Source organism: Hippichthys cyanospilos, chromosome 7 (assembly GCF_059441005.1).
Source record: "Hippichthys cyanospilos isolate Australia breed blue-spotted pipefish chromosome 7, RoL_Hcya_1.0, whole genome shotgun sequence".
Lineage (NCBI taxonomy): Eukaryota > Metazoa > Chordata > Actinopteri > Syngnathiformes > Syngnathidae > Hippichthys > Hippichthys cyanospilos.
Genome location: NC_142375.1, coordinates 19,612,181 through 19,628,037, shown reverse-complemented (window position 1 = coordinate 19,628,037; position 15,857 = coordinate 19,612,181). Strand labels below are relative to the sequence as shown.

Sequence of the window (15,857 nt, the reverse complement as noted above, 5' to 3'; positions counted from 1 at the left end):
TGAACTCTTCAAGTTGTACAGAATTTTCATGTTCAAATTCTCTACACATATTGTATACTATTCAGTGTTTAAATAAAGTTTATTAAAAGGAAAACACTTTTACCTTAGTGCCCCTCAATTGCACATTCAAGTGTTTTATTTGTATTTTTTAAAAATATTTTTAAATTATTTTTGTTTTCAGATTTTTAAACATAAAAGCTAGGGAGCAAACATGGACATGTAAATATGTTTTTGCAGTACCACATGCAGATTCAGCACATGCACCTGATCTAATTAAACACATAGTTATCTGTCATTATTTATGTTGCATTTTCAGTGCGTGGGCATTGACTGGCCCAACCACATTTTAAAGCAAACCTAACTTATTTTAAAAGTTCGAAAATAATCATAATATTTTTACTTATCCAAACCCATTCCTGGGATTCAACATTAGGTACACCATTGGTATCTATCGAGTGCTCAGAAGTTGCATAAGATTGAATGCAGGGATTATGAGGCTCTGGTTAATAAGGCGTGGCTGTTACTTGCACACAATCAGCCTGTCCGGTCCTGTCTCCTGGGTGTGTCAGTTACCTCTCACACACACGCGCACACACATGCACGCACACACACATCACTTTTAGGCCTGTGATAAAAGGGAGGGGCAAAATAGCTAATGGTTAAATGCCTGCATTGTTATGCCTACTACTAAACAAGCCTGATGTCTTAAGACGAGTTCACACTAACATAAATTTCTCCCACATGAAAATATGAAAAAAATCACTTGATATTTTTCAATGGGATAGTCCACTTGTTTAGCTATTTTCAGGAAAGAAAAGTTATTCTTTTGTCTATAAATAATTTGATGACATTGTTCATGGACAATTAATACTATATATAAATATAATAGATACCTAATATATATATATATATATATATATATATATATATATATATATATATATATATATATATATATATATATATATATATATATATATATATATATATATATATATATATATATATATACACATTATGTATTGTTTACTTTTTTGTGTTGGCTTGAGTAGGGTCTAAAATAGGTCAGTCGTGAATGAGTTAATTAATTAGTTCAAATAATCTTAATCGCTTTCAGCACTGCTCATAATTCAAGTCACAATTGAAGTTTTGGGCAGCATTAAAGTCTTAACGGCAAATCATGTCACAGTGGCTAAAATATACATTTTAGGAATTTAAAAAAATGATTTGGCTGCTAGGCAAATGTATTGAAGTGTTGGCAATTAAAGTGGAACAGCTCTGAAATTTTTGGGAGTAAAAAAAAAGTTTGAAACCATCTTTCTACGCATTAAATGGATTTGTAATGAACAAATGTCTAATTTCATGAAAATTTTGGGGGAGGACGTGGGAGGATGTGTCATTAATGCGTAATCCAAAAGACTTCTTCGATGCTCTGGACACAAGGAGAGAAAAAGCGCGCTTGTGTTCCACTTGTCTCAAATGATCTGAAAACCGCAAAGCGCCACGTTTAGAAAGAAAAGCATTCCACTCCAGACATGTAAAGAGGAAATCTGTTTTCGTGTTATTTTTATGACCCCCCCCCTTCCAGAAAAAAAGTCTCATGTCTGTTTGTTTGGTTATTCATGCTAATAATCTTAAAACCCGTTTTTCAAAATGTACTAGGCCAAAACACTGGTTGTAGGCCGAAGACCCCCACACACAAATAGCTAATCCTCCCAAATCCAGACAGGAAATGCCCTTGTCAAAGGAGCAGAATGCTTTTGGACAAACCCCCACTGCTCTATTCTTTCTATCTCTCTCTGACCCGCCCCCCTATAACTCAATGAATGAGTGATTTATGCGTCATCTGGAAACAGTTAGCATGTGAACGAACTGGCCTGTTTACTGCCTTTTAGCGAGGGGGGCTTATCGTCTATTGGTTGACTCTGACTCCGGACTTTTTTTTATCTTGCTTTTGGGAGGATGAAAACTAACACAGATGACGACACCTTTGCTACAGTGCATCTTTGCACATGTTCAAACCATGAATAAGCATTGTTGTAGATGAAAAATGTTGAAATGTTCCTCATTGAAATGAATGATGTTCAGGCAAAAAAATTAAAAAGGAAGGAAGACAATTAGGTTTTTATTTCGCGAGGAGGGCGGACAGGACCCTGACCTTCTCAGATCTCCTTCCGGTTTAACTGTACATCTTGTCCGCGCCTCATTCATTCATTTGGGTTGGCCCTAGGTATGAAAACCATTGCTGCCCGAAAGGGTTGGGGTCGCAATCTGGCAACAATGCAAACAATCAGTATATGCTAGTGGGGGTGTAGGTGCACTTCCATGCTGTGATCCTCTTTCTCAGGAACACAAAGACCATTTGTCCTTGGGTTGGGTCGTGGCTCCTGCTGTTGTTCCTAGACCCGTAGGAGATGTGCAGTCTCCTCATACCTTCTTCAAAAACATCCATCCATACTAACATGGGATAACCTATATACAATTATTCCAAATAATGAAAATAATCCATTCCATAATTCTCACCAGGAACTACAGTATGTATGAAAAATTTGATTGCTTGTCAGTCTGGTTTCCGGTGGTTGCGTTACTTTAGCTAATGCTAAATGCTATTTTAGATTAAACTTGAACAGTTCTAAACTGGTCAATTCATGTCCCTGCAACTTGAGTTGGAATGTGTGTATTCTGTATTTCTATTGATGTTTGAAATTTAATAGTGTGAATGGTCATTGAATGCATCTCCAGTTAACTGTGTAAGAACATTCACTTTCTTTTGTTTCTCCACTCCAGCTATCAATAGTTGAATGTGAGTGCCTTTTTTTTCTTTCAAAACCTTGTTCATCAAATTGAAAATCGACAAAAAAAAAAAAAAAAACTTGTGTTGGTTCAGGATTGCAATAACCATTACCCATGTCACATTTAGTTCGAGTAAAAGAGCAGCTTTTTATGAATATGCTTATTAAATTATTTCATACCGTTTGTTGACATTTCACTGGTGACGTGTCTATCTTTGCATAGAGCAAAATAAATCTTTGAACTGACTAGTGCGGAAGGCTATTTATAATTAACTGACATTTTTTTTAGTCACAATCGCCCTAGATGCTTAGTTGTGTACGTTACCTTATTATTTTTAGCTTCTTTTTTTTTTTTTTTAAGATTTCGTCTTCTTCTTCTTTCGGCTTTTCCCTTTGGGGGTCGCCACAGCACATATTATGATTTAAAGAAAACAAGCTTTGAATTTCTCTACCTTTGACAATCTTCCCTTAATTTCTTGCTTTGTGAGCCATTGGAAAATGATCGATACAAGATCATGCAATATGAACAACTCTATGCTGTAAAATAAACATTTAACGAGATAGCGAAACCACAAAATCTAAACCGAAATACTGAAACGTGTACATGCAACATATTGATATGCTGCCACCCAGTGGCAGAAAGTAAGCAGTACAAGTGAAAAGCCAGTTTGTCATTCAATTTTTAAAAACAAAACTTTATTGCTGCGCCACACGATACAAGCAAGATTAACAAATATGATTTATTCTGCCTGCAAGCAGCCACTCTACAACACAATGCAAAATAAATCACAAGGCACCAGTGTTCAGCTCATAAATTAGTGCAAAAGTAGCAGCAATCACAGTTGTCTTTTGCTGCAAGTCGGCAACTTCAAGAAGTCCATTTGAGCATTTATTACATATTTTTGACGTATACTTCTGCGCACCTTGTCTTCATCTGCCTGCATACTTCATGGCCAAACATGCAAACAAACTGTCATGAATGGATGGCCTCTTATGAAAATAAGGACTCTTTAAATATATATACACACTATGGTACACTACCCGCACCCCAGGAGAAAAAAAACAAAAAAAAAACTAGTTGGGATCATTCCCTCCTTGAATGAAGTTTTAGGGTACTTTGGTGAAGCCATCCTCAATCGTTACTGATTTTTTTTTTTTTTTAAATAACTGCATTTATAACAGGCTCTATTTTAGTCAGTCAGTCTCAGGTGTACTTGGATGTGCACCCAGCACTGCTGGCAGCTACCATAAAAAAAACAAAACAAAAAAAACAAGCGCTCGCAAGCCTCACATCCAGCTGATGGTGAAGTTCTCACTGAGTTTAAGGCCAAGATCTCTGACGGTTAAAACCTGCCAGGACACAGATAGTGAAGCATGGATCAGGAGCAGTCATTTTTGATATTTAACCAAGTGGTGCTGTACATAACAACAAACAATTTCAACCATCTTCTTAAAGGGACAGTGTGTAAGATTTAGACCGTTTTTCATTACGGACAGCAGGTGGCAATGCAGGTGCTACATTTACCATTGTCTGTAGCTATAACAAACATGGCCGCCTCCGGAGGCGGGCATCCCCATGTAGTATCATTTAATAATAACCATACGAATGATTATATTGAAAACATACTGTTGGTCATGAAGAACACATTCATTTGCAACTTTTTGAAATTTACAATAATTTCATTTATTCCTTTTAAATGAAAAACGCTCTAAATCTTACACACTGTCCCTTTAAGCATTCAGTTTGATTACTATATTGTGTGTTTCTGCACGAGTTATCTTAGTTTTACACTTAAACAGTTCAGTGCAATGAAAATTGCCTATTTTGACACACATTCGTTTGGGGATTTTAGGGCTAGACTAAAAGAATTGTTGAAGCCCGAGTCATTTGAAAGAATGACTTCTTTTGTTTACCTAATGCTTACAACACAGATTGAATAGCATGCAGAATATCAGACAGTTTTATAACATTTTGACCTTTAGTCTTGGATGGGCTTTTTATGGATTCACCCTTGGAACCTTACCCTAAACTCTGATAACCACTGAAAAACTCACCTATCCGCAGTTTTCTTGTGTGCTCAATATATAAGTATAAGTATCACTTTGGCATCACTTTTGTGCTAAAGAGCTAAGTTGAAGTGAGTTGAGGAGCTTCATGTAGGCAATCATCAGTGTTTATTGGGCTGGCGTCAAGCGTTCATTGGCTTTTACGATTTCCGACAGGACTAGGTCCTTATCTCTATTCAGTTAATACTGTACAGGATTTATGATGGTGACAGTGGGCATTAGATTTCTATTATTTTTAATGGAAAAATATTAACACTATTAACTCATTCCATCACAAAGGCGTATTCTTCATGTTTTTTTAAGTATCCAAACATTCAATCCCAGAGACTTATGTTGATCTTTTTCCATACTTTTGTTTGGCTAAAAGAGTGTGTAAGAATTGCCAGCTCTAAACTAAGTACTTAAGTAATCAATTACTTCATCATACATTTAAGTCATCAATTACTTTAGGTACTTTAGCAGGTAATTAGGAACTAAAGTAATTGACTACTTGATGAATTAAGTACTTGAACTCTTAAAAGGTAACTGATGACTTCAGTACATATAACCTAAAGAAATCAAATGGTTTAGTACTTAAGTATTGAAAATAATTATGACTAGTACTTTCATTTCTAAAGTAATCAATTACATTAGTAATCAAATACTTTAGTACCTCATTCATTAATTTACGTATTTCTTAATTCACTAACCATGCTTAGACCCCCCTTTTTGCTAGACACTTGAAAAAAATACATATTTAAGTACTTGGAATTCAATATCTGGTCTCTTCTAATGAAAAAACAAAACGGCAAAAATGCGTCTTTGGCATTGAATGAGTTGAGCAGCTTTACCGTACCGTAACGTCTTTTTGTGCCGACTGGAAACGCCATTACTCAACAGTCCCGCAAAATGTGGGAAAGAATCACAATATTGTGTAGGAATCAGCAGTCAAATAACCTTCAGTCACTCACTTGGTTGCTCCTGTAGGCGAACGCGGCATCTTTGGAGTTGACCAGCACCTTGCTCGGCTTTTGCGCCACGCCGTAGAAAGACGCCGACTGCACCGTGATGTACGTGGCCTCCAAGTGGTTGTGGAGCACTTGCGATTTCATCGTTTGCTACGGAACCCGCGGGAAAAAAACGTTTACACTGTTGTAAACTAATTTATGTATGAATTTCTCCAAATACAGGGTTTAAAAATATATTTAGAAAGTAGCCGCCTTGATGGAACAAGCATGTGTGCGTACCTGAGCCACGCTGAAGACAATGTAGGCGTACTGGTTGGTCTCGTAAGTGTCAAGGCTCTCGCCGTCATCCCAGAACAAATCGCCAGAGGCGGTTCCGTTCTCAGAAAGTGCGGAGAAAAGATGTAGCGGCTGCCCGCTGCTCACCCACAAAGTAAGGTTGGGGGTCTGTCAATGGGAGTGCAGAGAAACACAATCACACAAAAATGGATTCTGTTCCGTTGGCATATTGTTGTTAAAATGCATATATTAGGGGATTTTGTGGAAAAAACACATTTCAAATTGGATGTATACAAATATGATAGAAATATTTGATCAAGGATTTTTTTTTTTAGTGGGGAAACAAATACCCTATTTAATCCCCTTTTATCATAAAAGAAGTGATCGGACAGACCCATGAAAGTTTTTTTTTTCCTTCAGTGCTTCACAGAATCATCTTGCTGGTTGGATTAACCCATCTCACGTTTGACACCCCCGTGTGTGGTCAAGAAGAGTATATGGTATAATCTGACAAAGATTTCACAGAAGGAATTTAACACACGCGAGAACGAAATAAAAGGCCAACTCTTTCAGTGCCAAGCTTTTTTGGAAAACGGAACCTCTATAGGCCAGTATATTTTGAGTTTGCACTCACTTTTAAGGCCTACAGAATATTGTGTGCTATGTCTGTTAATATGGGAGCCGCCATCTGAAAGACTGACTTCCATTCTTCAGTTAGAATTGATGTAGGTAAAAGCTGTGTTGTAAGTGTGGAAACACTGCCACCCAATGGTCACAGTTTGTACTAAAGTGCTCAATTGGGTGTCAGATTTTGTCCATAAAAAAACCAAAACATATTTGATCAGAATTTGATTATTTATTATTGTTATTACTATTTTAGCAGACAATGACATTCAATATCAAGGCTTATTGACACACGAGCCTTATTACCTGCGTAGGAATAATAGATCCTTCCCTCAAATGCAGGTTGATCTTATCGAGAGGAGCAGAGAGTCGCACTTCTTCACCAGAGCTGTTTATGGAGTAGCCCTGGGTGGAAGACATGCCAGCAGATTGTGAGAACTTCCCAGCACATAGGTAACAGCTCAACAAGTCTTACTTACGGTGTAATAGTCGTACCACAGACCCTCTGGGAAGTAACCCTCCACAAAGTCTACTCCAGGATCTAACACGGGAGTCACCAGTAGACTCCTCCCCCAGAGGAACTGCTTATCAATGCTGTATGTTCTTGTGTCCTTTGGGAATCTGGTAAGAGCAGCGATGGGGATAAAAATTTAAAACAAAACGGAATTAAACTGCGGTAAAATAAATAAATAAATAAAAACAACAGACCATTCTTTGTCACTTTGTCATTAAATAGATCAATTTCAGTTTGAAAGTGAACTTCCATTTGGATGCAGCCTCAAGGCAAATGCTGCATCACACAAATGTTTAGATTGAACTCAAATCAAACAAATATTAACCATGATTATATCTTTACAACCGGTTAGCATAGCAAGGGCCAAAACAGCAGTTTTGCATCGCTGGTTGCCATGTAAAATTTGGGCTTTACGCCTCATGTAAATGTGCCGACGGTCCCAAAGATTCGTAATCGCCATGGTTCAGGTCACCGTCAGAAGACAAGGAGGAAGATTAAAGCCTTATCAGGCTTTTATTTTGAAGTATGTCCTCGGAGCATCAGTTGCGTTCTGTTTAGCTTGAGGACAAGCCATATGGAGCTTTCAAATGCAGTTGGACATTTCAAACTCATACAGAATAAAAGGACAGCCATTCATAAGACAATTATAACTCATACTACTACTACTACTACTACTACTACTACTACTACTACTACTACTGATAATAATAATAATAATAATAATAATAATAATAATGTCATATTGTAGTTTAATGTTTTTTTTTAGTTTATAAGTGAAAAAAAAACACAAATTTGGAAAATCTCTCGCCAAATGACGTCAAAGATTCAAAAAGTTCTTTGGAAAATAAAGCCTTACATAGACTAGGCTGGTAAAAAAAACAAAACACAGCTTAAAATTCTGAACCCTTGTGAAGTTTTGTATTGTATGATGAATCCCTTTCAATTGTGTTCAGTCTATTCTGAGGGTTTCTTTTTTTTTTTTTTTGGTCCATGTGGTTTTCCAAGAGTGCAATTCAAGTTAATCTTGTCGTGTGTGTGTTTGTGTGTTTAACTTACTCAAACATGAGCGGTCGAGCAACAGTTTGTCCCTTCGTATGTGCGTGATGAAAGAGGGTATAGAGCAGCGGGAAGAAAGAATAGCGCAGCAGTAGAGCTTGCTGCATGGCAGTGCGGGCTAGCGGGCTGAATGCAGTTGGGTCTTGTGGCTGTAAAAAGGACAAGAAATTTCAGGCAAGAAAGATCCAGTCCAATCCAACAAAATTGGTAAAAATAATTCTGAAATGATACTGCATGGGTTAGGTATTTCTCTTCATTGTTTTTGGGGCCAACCTTCATATCAATTGCATTGTGGTTGCGCGTAAAAGGATAGAAAGCGCCCAACTGTGTCCAGCGGATACATAGCTCCTCCTGCGGCTGCTCACTAAAGCCACAGATGTCAGCGCCCACCAATGGGATGCCCAGGAGGTTAAAGGTCAAAATACCTAAAAGGGGAGGAAAAGATATAGAAAAAAAGAGTGCGTGGTTAAAACTCATTACACTTTCTTTGATTTAAACCGCAGTGTGGAGTGTAATTCTTAAGTGTGCTATACATCTTCAATGTTTGTGTATTAAAAAAATAAATTACACACACACATACATATACACACACACACATATATATAATATAATATATATATATAATATATATATATATATATATATATATATATATATATATATATATATATATATATATATATATATATATATATATATATATATATATATTCTGCTTTTATGGGAACGACAGAAATTGGGGAATATTTATTGATGAAAAGTTAAAATTTTAAAATTTTTAAAATTTTAAGAGAATTCATTCTGACCTGCTATGGAGCTGTAAAGGTCCTGCCATTGACTCCTGTTGTCTCCCAACCAGTGGCCAGTGTACATTCCCTGACTAGGGAAGGTGGAGCGGGAGATGACAAAAGGTCTCTTGGCTAAGATCCTCTTCAGAGCGCTGGAGAAGTAAAGAGAGCAATGAAGAATCAGAAGAATCAGGGCAAAGTGGGTCTGACCCATTTCCTCAATCTTTACTGACCTTGCGGAGGCCTTCCCTTCCATGAGTCCATACAGACTATGAAGGTTGTAGTGTACCGAAATTTTCTGTGGTGCTGATGCGCACACGGTTTTAGCTCTCAGTAGACCTCCCAGCACGGCTATAAGTGTACAAGATTTCATGTTATATGCATCGTGTTTGTGCGTCAGCCAAATCTCCTACCTGGTGTGTATGGAGGATTGTCCAAACTGTTTGATGGGCAGCCGTTCGTGGAGCCATCTACGAAATTCGATGGTTCATTCATGTCCTATATACAAAATGACAGGGGATCCATGAAGCCTTGCAAAACAACATTAGGAACATCTGTACAAAATAAAATGCTCATTTTTGCCAATTCATTGGTGTATGAATGTGATCACATAATCCGGACAACACTGGTTTAATGTTATCACAGTTGCTCAGGCTTCTGGTACCAACCAATTACGGCATACCTCTTTTTTAAGATTGTCACATGACCTTTCTCAAGCAAAGCCCAAAAGGTGCATTTTGCTGCTTGATTCAATTATACACACACATACACATTTATGATCAAAATGCTGTTTTTGGACTAATATGCTACATAGAATAGAGTTTAAAAAAAAATAATTGACTTCCCCTTTAAAGGGTTTAAAGTGTTTTTTTTTTTTTTATTACACATGGTACATAAACAAAACAGTTTTATAAACTTCCAGGTCTATCCATTCAACTGTTTTTATTAAATAAAAACTGCAACTGCCAGTAAAATCAGTTGAATTTTTTAGATTGAGCCAACATTTTTGCGGGAGGTCTAACAACAAATGCAAAGCACCCATAACCCCATTCTCATGCATTCCAAAAAAATATAAAATGTATCACGGCACAAAATATGTGATGAATAAATCGTTTAACTAAAATTGTCATATCTGTCAAATTGAAGAGGATACTCACAATCCATAAACCATCAAAGGGCACCTGATCATGGAACTTCTTAAGATTCTCATACCACCATTCATGGGTGACGTTATCAGAGAAATCAGGATATGCAGTCAGGCCGGGCCACACCTGGAAAAAAAGCCTTGGTTTTTGTGTCCTTTGTATGCAGAGACATTTTCCCAAGTGCGTATACCCTCACGCTCCAGTCTCACCTTTCCAATTAGCGTTCTTCCTTCCGCATCGTTGATAAAAACCCCTCTTTTGAGTCCTTCGTCGTACGGCCAGTAGGATCCTTCTGGTTGGACACTGCTGATACCAGCATCCTGGAGGGAAAGCCGTCAGACTCGACCACAAAAGACACATGAATACCAGTGAAGTCTGTGGTGCTTACAATGACCATCACGTAGCGTTGGTTGTGAGCGTGCAGATCCTTCACCATATCGGGCAGCGTGGCAAAGTTAGTCGGATCAAAAGTGAAGTCCAGAATTCGGTCCATGTAGTCAATGTCATTCCACTGGACGTCCTTGAAATCAAACACAAGTATGATTTGAAAGTCTACAGCTGGGGGAAGAAGAAAAAGAAAGAAAAAAAATCGACCAAGTCTGGTAAGTCGACTTCAAAAATATCTGCCCCGAAGCGTTGGCCAGAACCATGTTTGCATCACAGGCCTTTCTTGCAAAACATGAAGAGTATTGCAATGGGGCAAGGAAGAAAGACTGTCCCAAAAACTGGGACAAAAACTGGGATGAGTACAAAAGAGAGTGATGTTCAGTTACTGCAAAGAGGAAGACATACCACAGCAGTACTTTGAAAAACAAAATAAACATACAAACAAACTCACTAGGCTGTATTATCCGAAAATAACTTATTATTAAAACAATCTATATTGTTTTTAGTTAACTAAAAACAACTTAACTGTTTTAGATATTCAAATGTTAACCAGTAGGGGGCAGTGAAGTCCAAATGTATGCCCAGGCTTCGCATCAAAAACGAAAAACAGGGATTAGAAGAAGCAGAAGAGGAAGTTATTGACGTCAAAGTAGCTAACATGCAGCTTCACTCCTAAGTTTACTCATGCAATATTGTTGAACTGTGACTTTAGGGACACTCTTACTTGTGTTATGTACGTATGTAAATGAGAACGATATGGCAGTTAGTTCTTGTTGACTTTAAATGGTGACGATTGCTAACCGTTTAGCATAGAAAAAATTTGTGGGTGTCGAAAAATTCATTTCTAAAGAAGATAATAAATGATGAGTAGTAACACCCATTCACTTCAACTCACATTTCTAACTTAGTAGACTTTAAAAAAAACAACAACAAAAAATAAAATCAACTCACGATTAACCTTGGTTTAAAAAAAAAAAAAACATTAAATTGTGATTGTGGGGGGCAATTACTCAAGGACAAGTGATTTGAAAAGCTTCAATTATGAGAGCACTAATCTTCATGTTTGACCACATCGAGCATGCTAATAATACCTGAGGTATCCCATTGCTTCTCATGCGCTTGACCACTTCCCAAGTGGAGTTACTGGAGTTGAAACCCCAGCGACACAGGTGATAACCCAAAGCCCAGTAGATGGGCATCGCTGGACGGCCTAAGGACACAAAGGGATAAAATAGTGTATTAGCTTCACCCAAAACAAAAGAAAAAAGAGCTCAGGACTAAACTAATCACCTATTACATCCAGATATTGTTCAACCACAGATCCGGGTTCAGGACCGAGAAAGACGTAAAAATCGAGGATACCACCAATTGTCCGCCAGGTGAGTGCTGGGGCAGGTTGCAGGATAACATCTGAAGAAACAGAATAATAATGTTAACAGCACGTTATACAAAAAACATGGATAGGAGATGTACTGTCAACTGTGGGAACATTTACAGTCAGGTGCCCATTAAAAAAACAAAAACAAAAAAAAAAAAACGTACCCATCGCATTGCTATTGAGAAGGAAGAAGCCATGTGCGTTACTCTCCTTTTCCATCCCAAGATAAAAGGGATGAACTCCATACAGGTTTGTTTTTACCTACATTGTACAAATATACATTGAAAAGTGTCAGCGATATAAAAAACCTTTAATGAAGTACTGTTGAAAACGAGTCGGTCACATCACCATGGGAGGAACATCCCTGGCCCACATGGTGAGTGTGTTCCACTTGACGTCATGTAGGAAGTTCGAGCGATGCTCCCCCAGGCCGTAGATGAATTCAGTGGGCAGAGAGGTGGAAAACTGCAGGAACTGATCGGCGTAGAGAAGGGGAGCCACTGTGGTGTTCAGGCTGCATGGAAACCAAAGGAAAATATCATGCATGAAGAAATGAACATATTTCTTCACTTTGTATTGGACTTTTTTTTTTGCGCAACTTACAGAATGGCTCCTGTGGCGTTCCTTCTCACAATAAGACCGAACCGATCCGTGGAGAGCTCCACGGTGTAGTCTGGACTTGTTGCCTTCTCTACAATGGTGGGAACAGATATGGGAACCTCGTAGCGTGGACTTGAAGGGTCTGTGATCTAGTTGGGGGCAAAAGTACAACTAGCCATCAAAAACACAAGCCGTCATTCATCATTCATTTCTTTTAAAATTCGAAAAACTTTTTTACATAAGAAATTCAAATTTGGACCAACTTTCAAATGTTCCATGTGGTCCAAGATTGCTACAGGTTCTGCTCTTAACTCATTCACGGCCATTTATGGATGTAGAAGTCAGTGATCCATAACTGGCTTTATTTTAGCTGGGCTAAAAATAAATAATTAAAATAAATAGGGGCTGTGGGAAAAGTCGACTAAGTCGGGTGAGTCAGCTTTATAAATAGATTGACTAAAAGACTTAAAAACAGTGGCAGGTGGTGAGTTTTCACCAACTCTTTGCAATGGCGGGAAGGGAGAAAGACTGCCTCCAAAAACAGGGGAATTACAAGTTTGGGAACATTTCCGATAAAAAAAAAAAAAAAAGTGATGAAACTAAAGTATTACTCAACTCTTGCAAAGTGGAAAAGGCTTGCCACAGTCGAGTCAGTTGAGCACTGTAGTGATAACTTTGGCCACTGGATGAGGAGTGTTGCGATACATACTACACATACATTACATATTTGTAATTTAAGTAAGGAATGGAAATCAATCTTTCACATGATACCACCCATGTTTACATGGACATAGCACACAATATTCTGTCGGCCTTGAAAGATGAGTGAAGATGCTAAATGCCTTTTCTGATAAAGCTTGGCAGACAATCTAAGCACATAAGGTTTTCGGGGTGGGCGATAACTTACTCTGATCCGTAGCCTCGTGTCTGTCTCATAGCGGACCTCCAACTCCAGAGTCGTGATGTCTGCAGGGTAGTAAGTCTTTACGGTTTTAACAAGCGTAGCTTTCTGCCCCAAGCTTGTGTCCTTCACTGACTCGATGGAGTAGGTGGGGAAATCCGGGGAATAGAAACACCACGGGACACCATTGCTTCCTGAGGGCTGAGCTTTATCGGGGATGAAGCAACAGTTCCTGGCGTCACACATCTCTCTAGTCACCACCACTCCTCGCTCCGGGTAACAGTCGAACCTCCATGCCTCTGGGATGAGAGCGCAAGCTTCACGAAAGGGGGAGGCGGTCTCTGTGGCGTTTTCTTTTGGGCCAGCATTGGCTGGTGGCGGGTGTCTGTGAGGCAGCAGGCTATAGGGTTGGTGAAGCCAGAATATGGTGCCCAGCAGCCAGCCTCCACAGAGGAGCAATAGCAGGGAGCCGATCACCAAGAGCCCCGTGGTGGCCGAGCACGGGACACGACGGGACAGAAGATAGACTCCTTCTGTGTGCAACGCCTTCAATCACAAACAAAATCAGACTTAACAGGAATGCTTCATTTTTTTTTCTTTTCAAATTAAGAATAAATAAAATCATATTAAAGAGGAACGTTTCAGTTTTTCTTCTCAAATTGAGAGCAAATTAAATGGAACATGAAACTACTTATTAATTTCGTTATTACAGTAACTTTGTTTGGTTAAAAGGTTGAGAACATCTGATTTAGAGTATGCTGTACAAAATAATCTTACAATTGTTTCATTAATATAATCTAAATCCAAAATGAAATGAACTCAGGATTAGCGTCAGGACCTTTTTTTTTTTTTTTAACTTCGACCTACTCTTATTAAATACTGTATGTACATTGTAATGATGAATGAAATAATCTGCTGCCTTTCTTTTGTTTATTTTCCTCCTTGGGGTTATCTAGAGGGAAAAAAATGACTGTTGTGTTAGTAGTTTGCAACACATTTGATAAATTATTAACTCACTAGGTTGTCCTCCTCTTCAACAAGGGGATTCACTTCAGATAGCTGGACATCCTCAGGGTTCAGCAGCTTATAGGACACCATGACGCCACCACGCGTGACTCTGATAGCCGGCAGGACAAAGTGCAATGAATGTTAAATGACATTTCTCTTTGCAGGTGGTCAGAGATGCGGTTTTTCTGTTGACAGTGAATCATTAAAGTTCCCTATTTTCATTTTGTAATGTTTAGCTTCTTCATCCTGTTTAGTTAACACTAAATTTTACTGTACAATTGCTATTAATAATTATTTATAAATAGTTCTGGTTAATGTGCATTAAGATGAAGCATACAAAAACTCATGTTGAACAGCGCATTAAACACAATGACGATGTAGGCTAGCTGCTGACGTTAGCCCCACCGAAATCATCTATTGTTGAAACGTATATTCCTAACCTTGCAAAAATGATCACTAGAATATTACTATGTTAGAAAAGACTATACCTGGCCTCAAGCATAACAATGCATAATGATGCTGTAAAGTTAAGTAATAAAGAGATTACAATACAAAACATATGATGTATTTTGTCTTTAAAGGTTTACAATACAGATTAAATGTTTTGTACTGTTTTTAGACCAAAGCCAACCTTGTGTAATAAACGTAATGAGCTACATTTAGAATGGCAAATCCATGTTTCCAATATAAAAGTAATGCAATAGTATTTTAATGTCTTACATTTCAAATGCAGTAATAGTGCAATGTATCAAATTACTTTGAAATGACAGTGATAAGTAATAAATTATGCATTACAGTTTTGAAGTAACATGCCCAACACTAATCAAGGCTGTATCACTAAGCAGTTAAACTTAATGCACGCTCAAGGACCATAATAAACTGCAAACACATGTAATGTTACATAATGATTACTTGCTCATAGAACATAACCGTTCCTATCGTTAAGGACAAAGAACACATTCCTCTTACCTTCGTTTATCCCACATTGAATTTCACGTTACCCACAACTTTAGACCAAAATTGGTTTGAAAGTTTACCGCAAATTTGACACGTGAGGTGAAGTTTTAAAATTCTGCTTGCTAGCTTTAGCTTAATGTCGGTTTTAGCTTGCGCAATGCCTTGTTGAACGGAAGATGGGGGAAAAAAAAGCTTAAAATGGCCTTACCTGAATAATGAGCAAACAGGTTACAGCATGGGAACGAGGAAAAACATGTTTTACAATTACTTGGCAGCTATGGCCAAAAATGTTTCCGAGACATCGAACGGATGCGTCTGGTCTGTTTATTCCTGTGCCGCATTTAAAAGCGTCGGAAATGTGATACTCTGCGTCCCTTCACCGTGTTACATTCAGGAACCGCTGCAGAATTTGTAAAT

The 15,857-nt window shown here is 38.1% G+C and overlaps 1 protein-coding gene across 1 annotated transcript; it reads right to left on the bottom strand.

The window, feature by feature from the left end:
• Positions 1 to 3,466: 3,466 nt before the first annotated feature.
• On the bottom strand, positions 3,467 to 15,779 carry gaa2 (alpha glucosidase 2). Its single transcript, XM_088420304.1, has 21 exons — positions 15,649 to 15,779; positions 14,493 to 14,592; positions 13,482 to 14,021; positions 12,578 to 12,723; positions 12,323 to 12,488; positions 12,139 to 12,235; positions 11,887 to 12,006; positions 11,688 to 11,806; positions 10,598 to 10,729; positions 10,419 to 10,529; positions 10,222 to 10,335; positions 9,478 to 9,562; positions 9,298 to 9,415; positions 9,083 to 9,216; positions 8,550 to 8,701; positions 8,277 to 8,425; positions 7,186 to 7,327; positions 7,013 to 7,111; positions 6,086 to 6,250; positions 5,810 to 5,956; positions 3,467 to 4,142 (listed from the first exon to the last, which is right to left on the bottom strand). The coding sequence occupies exons 2-21, from the start codon at positions 14,571 to 14,573 to the stop codon at positions 4,080 to 4,082; spliced, it is 2,880 nt and encodes a 959-aa protein (XP_088276430.1). The 5' UTR covers positions 14,574 to 14,592; positions 15,649 to 15,779; the 3' UTR covers positions 3,467 to 4,079.
• Between the last annotated feature and the right edge of the window lie 78 nt (positions 15,780 to 15,857).